Below are 9,244 nucleotides of genomic sequence, written 5' to 3'. Positions count from 1 at the left end.
AAAATTATTCTTTTTAGGCTTCAAATCATTTGGATGATATCCTATGATCCTACCTTACATTGCAGAGCAACAAGCCATAAAATTAAATAAGGTCTGAGATTGACAAGGATTGGTTTCTTATTAAGCAATTGGGTTGGAATGAAAATCTGCAGCCACTGTGGCTCTTCAGGACCGACATTGCCCACCACCCCTGAGGCTAGACAAAATGAGCTGGATGGACTAAATGGTCTCCTCTTGTTTGTCAAATTTCTTACGTTCTTTACAGGTGAGTAAACCCATCTTTTACAAAAGCATTTATGGAAATACAAACACTTAAGTTAAAGCCTAGCTTTATTTTCTATGGATCTTTTACAATGAGTACCTTGCCAATATGCTTTAAAAAAAGCAAACAGAACTATGGACTTGGAAATAACCAAAACAAATGGACATGAACATACATGAATTAATCATAGTTAATGAGCGAATATCTTATTATACTATTGTCAAAATTTAAAACTTTACCTACAATTTTTATTGTATAGCCATTTGAAAAGGAAACAAAAAGTATACAAGCTTACAAACGGCTACCTTCTTATAGTAAGCAAATTCTGAAGGTGAAATTAACTTTCAAGATATTTAGGAGGGTAAACTAAACTTTAAGGATATTTCAAACAGTAAGGTAACAATTCAGCTCACTTTAAACACAGATCTTATGCAGCTGGTATTAATAGGTTATGTATGGTTAGGCTTCAGGGAATCAAAAGGTGTGACCGTGCTGCATAAATCATCTAAAGAACGGCAAACAGCTCTTTAATAAAAGTGTGCAGCGAGATCAAATTTCTGCATGCCAAGGGTACAATCCCAGGTGAGATTCCTTGCCAGCTGCTGAATGGTAATGCCAGCTCGCACACTGCAAACTGAACTTGTGAGTTGCTGCAGCACTTCGCATGGAAGGTGCTGTACCAACCACTTCACATCCGTAACCATAAACTTCTCTTTTTGGTGTTCAGAAAAAGCACTTGGGTGGCAGGCTGCTGTAACCACTACGGATCTCCAGACCGCTCTATCCCTCTGGCTACAGTGGATTACTTTAAGGCAGTGACAGATTATGTTAGAATCACAATTTAACAAATTGAATACAGCAAGCACTTCACCAAGGGCAAGCCTTAAAATAAACAGGAGTGGGTGAAGGTTGTGTAAGCTTACTTTTGGCGAAAAATCTTCATATTTTAAGGATGGTTTACAGATTGTATTTGAACATGTAAAGCAGCTACGGACATCTTGGATGCAAAAAGTTGGTTCAATAAAATTTTCAGTGAGGCTGGGAAAAAAAAAAGAAAAGAAAAAAAAGACGTATAAAACCTCACACCATAAATAACCCTATGACATACACCATATATGAGTACAGCCTGGCAGAAGTTTAATCTCATTTTAATTGTGTCCTGAACTCCTCAGACTAATGAAACTCAAAATATCCTTCCTAAAGGAAAACCTAAGAACCGTTTTTTTAAAAAGCCCTTTATTCTAAACGTTACCAAACTCCTTAAGAAATCTCACTCGGTTTGTGAAATTCGTCATCTTGTAGAAACGTCAACTGCTCAAATTCGGCTGTCTTCTTTATTTGATTAAGCAAACATCAGAGCGGAATATCACCCTCACGATTCACTGAAAGGACAGATACTGTACTGAACAGCTCTGACTGAGACTAACTCCATTTTTCGATTCCATAAAACTATTCATTACATGCCATTTCCTGTTTTCCTTTAATAATAATGTAAATATACTCTTCAACCCCATCTTACATAATATTAGAAGAAGTCTTTCCGATCAATCAAACAAAACAAAAAAAAAACAAAGGAGATATTGCATACAAACCTCTTGGCAAAGGGGGGAGGGGGGATTGGGGGAAGAGAAAGACAACAGCTTTAAGGAAAGAAAATTAAATTTTAAATAGTAACAAGCATAGAAAAACTAAATAGCATTGTCAAACTGTACAGTGACGATTTTGAGAGTCACCTTAAAAATATTTCAGTGTACAAATATTGCAAAAAACATGCAGACACGGTGGTAAAATAAGAAGTTTAAGAACGATACCATCAGATGGAAGAGTTACATTTTTTTGTTTCCTTTGAAGACTATTTTTTACTTGCAATTTAACGGGACGTGCTTTAACTTTTAAAGACATTACTTTCAAACTGCCCCCTAATGCTGAAAGAAAGTTAAAGAGTCAACTAAATATGGTATGTAAGAGCAGAACTGCGAATTCGGAGACACAGATTTCATTGTTGTTAATGGTGAATTAAAGGACTTCCACAGAATTCCATTCTTCTAATACAGCTGAGGGTGGAGTAATGCGCTCTTAGTTCTTTTGGCAAGATAAACGAATCAGGAAGACAAAGGCCTCATTCTCTGCCTGTAGTAAGTAACTTGAGTGCTTTCTGTAGGTTTTGTACCGCTGTGTCTATGTCTTCATACTGCAGGGCACTTCCAGCATATTTGCAGTACTTTTGAGCTCTAGCAAAATCTTCTGGTGTTAGATGCACATTTCCTGGTGAAAGAAATCCACAAGTTACAATTAAAAAGACTTGTAAAAAGAAAGACGTCCTAAACATACTCTTTTAATGGGCAAGATGCTGACAGCAGACAAACCGTAACTGAATGAATGCAATGAGATGTCGATGCTTTTGTAACTGTCATCGTAATATATACTGGTTCTTAAACTCACGTTTACAATATCTTCTTTGTAAAATGTTCAGCACAATTCATTTACATTGAGGGTACCAAGAGAAAAAATTCACTTCAGGATATTTTTAGTGAAATAAAAGAAACTGTTTTTGGTTTCCAGACAGACAGATGTATAGTTAGTACTTTATTTGTGCCACAACTGCAATTTAGCTTATTACAGAAGCTCAAGGAATACAGAAATATTAAAACGAACCAAAATGATTCTCTTAAAATACACACAAAGAAAAACAAAAATGAAGAAAGCTTCCAACTTGGATAAAAAGAGCACTGATAAAAAGTAAGGTATTATAAAGGTATATTGCTGTTGTTACGTAGCATTTCTTCACACACAACAGCTGAAGAATTTCTTGACCGAAAGTACTCAATGCTAGCGCGTCAGAGAGGGGATGTGCAGAAATGTTGATGATGGCTGTCATGTTTCTCTTCATTCTTCCTCCACTACTACCTCTAGTGGGTCCATAGTGCGTCTCTCAACTGAGACTACCCTTTTAACAAACTTTTTGATTCAGTGGACCTCCCTTGAAGTAATGTTATTGGCCTAGCACAACACAGCACAGCGTAGAAAACTGCAGTGGCCATCACAGAGTTGTAGAATATGCAAAAGGATGTCGCTACCCACACTGAAGGAACACAAGTCACTTCTGCCACTTCTTATATATGGTTACTAGAAAAACCACGGCAGATACGGAGAGAACATGCAAACTTCAAAATTAATCACGAGGCGTGGTATTTGAACCTAGGATGCTAGATCCATGAGGCAACAGTGCTAAGCCTTGTATCTAAACCAGTAACTTGCAAATGTACTTCCATACCATTTAGAGTTGTGGCATAGCCCCACATTTGTCTGGTAGTAATGTACAGGCTTTGGACTTTCAGTCTGAAATGATTATTGGTCCACAAGTTAACACGACGTATTATGTGTAGTTATATATTTGTGTATGTCGTTTATATGAGCATATCTCATACAACTAACATTAATTATAATAATAATACTTTTAATTTATATAGCACCTTTCCCATGTTCAAGGCGATTAAATACAAGTGTATTAATCATAAGCGGCTTTTTCCAATAAACAAATGTGAGAACTTTTTAAGTGACAGGTATTTTTCTCAGTATATTAAACTGATTACAATTTTCAGGAAATACAATAGGAGTTACCAGTAATATTCAAAGTACACATAAAGATATCATACTATTATTATTTTTTTTTAATAAATTATTAAAAAAAACAAAAAAAAACAACCTGGGCTCCTTCTGACTTTATTAACTTTACACTTCCTTAGCTGAAGTTTCCAAGTAGGAAATAAATGCTCTGCAGCCAAGGAAAACAAAGAGAAAACCTCAAGCACACAACAAAATGTATTGTTGTAAATGTATCTGACTTCAACAGATTTTTCTTTTCACAACATTCAGAAACTTTTGCCAGAAAAGCCATTCTCCAAGTTTAAAACTTAAAACAAAAACACTTCCTTCATTTTTTTCTTGGATTCAGACTGTACAATGTGAAATTTTCTGCATCATTACTTCACTCATAAGACATTGTAGCAGGTTTGTAGAGAGACAGTGTTACCTGCACTCTGAATGTAATTGTCAATATGCAGTCAAATATTTATATATTTATTTCATGATGCTTCTATATTTGTTGCCACAATATATTTGTGTTTGTTATATTTAATTTTTTCTATTATATTTGTAGCTTGTACAACACATTAGGCTCACAAGTGAAAGATAACTTAGTAAGAATATACTGAATTAAGTGAAGGTGAAGCAGAAACTCCAGCATAAAGTGTCAGAGGAATTCTACAGGATGGTATAGGACTTGCAGGTAAAAGTCATCTTAAGTCCCTGCCACACTTCAGTTGCAGACTTCATTTACCTAATCTTAGTGTGATGGAGGCAGTTGTGCTATGTTCCTGTGATCACCTTTCGTATACATTGAAATGCCCAGTGACTCAAGTTAGACCACTCTGTGATTTGCCCCAGCAAAATGAAAGAGAACTGATTTTGTCTTAAATTGTAGGTGTAGGCTTGCATGTGACCACCAATGAGTGCTAATCTGAAAGGACAATGAATATAATGACGTCTTGAGGAAAGGAGGAACGTGGGGTGTTTTGAATGGCACAAACAGAAGAGAGGCTCCTCCATCTGATCGAATAAAAGGGTCACGACTGCAACTCAATCTGCCATACCTGGAAAGTCTTTGTACAAGTATTGGCGGGGACAGGCTGCACATTATTCACTGTCAGAATGCAGAAAGCTCGCAACACTTTGGAAATGTGGAACTGCACTGAAAGGTCTGCTCGGTGTCATCCCCTGCGATTCCTAGTCGCGTAATCCAACAGTTTTAAGATGATGAATCAGTGAAAGCATTAAATGTGACACCTCCTCTGAGTAGAAGTTGTACATTTTTATGTATATTTTTATATAGCTCTGACATCACATGTGATGAAGACAATGGAGTGGCTGCTGCTTCAGCACCTGAGGCCACAGGTCCGCTACGCCCTCGACCCTCTGCAGTTTGAATACCAGGAGAAGGTGGGAGCGGAGGATGCTATCATCTACATGCTACACCGATCCCTCTCCCATTTGGACAGAAGCAGTGGTGCTGTAAGAACTGTTTCTGGACTTCTCTAGTGCCTTCAACACCATCCAACCTCTGCTCCTTAGGGACAAGCTGACAGAGACAGGAGTAGATTCTTACCTAGAGAGGAAGGCAGGCTCTATTGTAGGCACAGAGCTGGACAGTTTGACATCTGTGGCAGAGCAACTGGCGCTGAGCAGGCTCTTGTCAATCATGGAGAATCCACTGCATCCACTGAACAGGATCATCTCCAGACAGAGGAGCAGCTTCAGCGACAGACTCTTAAGTATCTATCTATCTATCTATCTATCTATCTATCTATCTATCTATCTATCTATCTATCTATCTATCTATCTATCTATCTATCTATCTATCTGTCTGTCGGCCTGTCTGTCGGCCTGTCTGTCGGCCTGTCTGTCGGCCTGTCTGTCGGCCTGTCTGTCGGCCTGTCTGTCGGCCTGTCTGTCGGCTTCAGGGAGACTGCTCATACTCATAGATACCACTGTAGTGACAACCCTAAGACCAGACAGGATACTGGTATCTGAAACATTCAAGCATATCAACAGGCTGTATCTGACTGTCTTCCGATGGAACAGGCTAAGATAATAGGACTTGATAAAAGAGTGCCATAGGCAATGAAGACAGCTTGGTGTGTACCAACTGAGATAAGCTTCGTATGTCTTTAGATTAGTGTCTCTCTCAATATCAAGTATTTATTGTTCTTGGTATCAGAGGTGTATATAAAAAGTATGCCATCAAAACAACCATTGAGACAAAGGGACAGTCTCAAGATAACTTTAGAAGGGATGATTTGTGGCGCATGCAAGCTATTGACACAAGCTGGGATTCGATCAGCCTTGGCTACATCCTCTGTGACGGGGAGTCTGTTGTTGAAAAATCCAAAACACCCAGTGACCTCAAGTAATAACAATCATGACATGCAAATTATATTTAAAAAAAAAATCTACATCTTAAAACTATACCTTTGTGTAATGAACTCCACGCTTCAACACCATAGATTAGCAAGTAATTGATATAAATTAAAGGCTCACTGAGATGTTAACTTTACTTCTCCGCTTATGTGGAAACACAAATGATACTTGTCTACTTGTGGTCTCAAGATTCAGATACCACAGGAAATGTGTTGTCATTAGATTCCCAAGGAAACGGACTCTTAAAGCTGCAAGTTCAGTTCAGGTCTAATCAAACTTCTATTAAATTTGAGGCCAACTGTACTCCTAACATGGCATCCAACTATAAAGATGCAGAATTTAAAGATGGACAAAATTTACAAAGACATAGTGAAATATCACACAACAATAGTACAGCTAATTTAACATCTCTACAACTGAGTATGAAAGACTAAATATAAAGCATAACAAACTAAAACATGTCATATTTGGTATGCACACCAAAAAGATGTACATGATAAATGTCTATTCCTCAACTGTGCTTGTATCAAATTATAACAATACTCCTAATGGTAAAGGTTCAGCATTTCCATTATGATTGTATACCAGCCCTACATTTTTTTCCAATTGTAACATTACTCTTTCCTATGAAGCATCTGTATTTGTGTTTGCTAATTTACCACTCCATCTACCATGTTGTACCATGGCAACTTCTTGTTTGGCTTTAACTTGATATGTGCTTATTGTACACAACTATCTTAACTGTAGATGGCTCCTGGTAACAGACACCACGTTTCAGTGTAAACACACTTCTGATGTGAATAGCACATGAGAAACACTCTAATGGAATGTATCTAGATAGGGGACCTTGTCATGTTAATCAATATGACTTAAAGAATACTGCACTGTAAAGTATAGGGAAGGTATGGCAGATTTAATTATACAGTTGTGCTTCACTACCCAGGAAAACTGAATAATGTATGACACTACAATATAAATTTAATCCCGACAATAAACAAATTAAAGGGGACTTTTAAAAACTTTAAAATGCAATTCAAATTAAAAGACAGAAAACAGACAGGTCCCTAAATTATGTAAATAGTACTGACAATAGACAGCTTTCAAAATGTGGATAATTTCAAAATGTACAATACCTACCATTACTCTGTATAACATTTATTTTTGTCCAAGGACAACACGCCATTTTCTTGTATACAAGGTAAGACACAAAAATAACCAGACTGGGCTTGGGGCTTTCCAGGAAAACCGTCTGGAGGTCGGCTGGACGTGAATTATAGAACTATATCTCCTCCTACACACCATCTCAAACCGTTGACCGGCTAGGCATATAACCTGTGAATAGCCCAGTCAGTATTTGCACAACAATCGCTACACGAGTTGCCTCGACAATGTCGGGTGAAAAAAGCAAACAGCGAGACAAGACAACGCTCCCGTGCACAATGCTTTTTCCGTAAAGCAGTTTTTGACTGACAAAAACATTCCTGTCCTCGATCATGATCTTCCCTATTCACCCGATTTAGCTCCTTGTGATTTTTACTTGTTCCCAAAAATAAAAAGTGAGCTGAAGGGAACACGTTTTTTCTTCAATGGATAAAGTGAAGACTGAAACGGCAAGCCTGTTGAAGAGCCTCAAGCAAGATGACTTCCAGCAATGTTTCAATCAATGGAAGACACGTATGGAGTGGTGTAGAGATCGGGAGGGGAAGTATATACACCTTAAGAAGGTGACAATGTTTAGAATGCTGTAATTTAGCAATAAATATTTTTTTTTACCAATCTGGTTATTTTTGTGTCTCACTTCGTATTTCTCCAATTTCTGATTTCTCCTTGTTAAATCAGTTTACATAATATATTACTTCTTATGTTTTAATTGTAAATGTAAAAATGCTGTTTGATGTGAAAAAGATGATTTTGTGTGACTTGTTTCTGGTCATGCTGTCAAATGAGTGAATGAAATTTAGCTGGAATTCAACTCATTTCATTAATCAACAGAGATGTGACTTTTGTTTAACTAAAATATACAAAGTTTCTAGTTTAAATTTTGTTGCAATAGCTGTGACGTTTCTGGTTATTGGCCACCATTTAACAGTCATAAATAATATATTGAGTAGAAAGGCAAGTGAGATGATGTCTGCCAGTAAAAACATTCAAAAATAACAGTCCCTTGGAGGCAGTAATGTGGATATGGAGGGGGAATACACATCAATCAATTAAAATATAACTCTCTGAATACTGACATTATTTTCAACTTTTCTGTTACTAAAGTAGTTAATTTGCCAAGGGCAGAAAACATTTAGTGTGCATTTAAAGTCAAAGCATGCCACCTGCACGCTGTGGAATCACTCATGTCTTTCAAACTAAAAACCAAACCCCTAAAAATCTTATTTAGATGTTCTCACTGTACCCATTCCCTATTCACTCTCCTTCTGTCTATTAAATGGCTTAGATCCGCTAAGCACAGGACTACCGGGTTTTTATCATTTGTAAGATGCATTAGCTTAGTATTTTGACATCAAATCCTCTCTTTTTTTCCACCATATTAAGTAAGAATGTTGACTTTAAAAAGAGAAAATATTTCTCTCCTGTTTACACTTAATAATCCTGTCTTTCTTGCATCTTACTACTGAGGTACAGACTTGAACACTAAATGTGTCAAGAGGGGCCTGAAAATCACTGGATGAAACTCCTGTGGACATTCTGAATCAGTTTTTAGGCTGCTCGAAGAATGACCAAATCTGGGGAGAATCGTGACTTTTAGATTTTACCCATTTGTCGTTTATCTCTCAGTACATCTGATTAATTTCAGAATTTTATGTTATGGTTTCATAAACATAAGGTCATATATTGGTCTTAGATAATGTCATGGTGCACTGTATTTCTTATGTTTTCAAATTAAAGGAAGTGAAACTTTGGTATCCAGACACCCAATTACTGCAGCACTTGCTTATACTTTACCTTTTTGAAAAAGCTAATCAACTTTGTGATTTGCTTATTTTTGCACAGGAG

General features: G+C 37.0%; 1 protein-coding gene across 2 annotated transcripts in view; it reads right to left on the bottom strand.

Moving 5' to 3' along the window:
- Positions 1-312: 312 nt before the first annotated feature.
- The window catches only part of vta1 (vesicle (multivesicular body) trafficking 1), a 106,432-nt gene continuing 97,500 nt past the window's right edge, over positions 313-9,244 (bottom strand). For both annotated transcript variants that reach the window (XM_028820307.2, XM_028820306.2), the window contains exon 8: positions 313-2,527. In XM_028820307.2, the coding sequence (XP_028676140.1) occupies positions 2,382-2,527 (146 nt within the window). In that variant the 3' untranslated portion in view covers positions 313-2,381. The remainder of the gene's footprint in view (positions 2,528-9,244) is intronic.

This window comes from Erpetoichthys calabaricus, chromosome 15, assembly GCF_900747795.2.
Source record: "Erpetoichthys calabaricus chromosome 15, fErpCal1.3, whole genome shotgun sequence".
NCBI lineage: Eukaryota > Metazoa > Chordata > Cladistia > Polypteriformes > Polypteridae > Erpetoichthys > Erpetoichthys calabaricus.
Note: the sequence above shows the minus strand (reverse complement) of the source record. Positions and strands in the feature narration are given on the sequence as shown.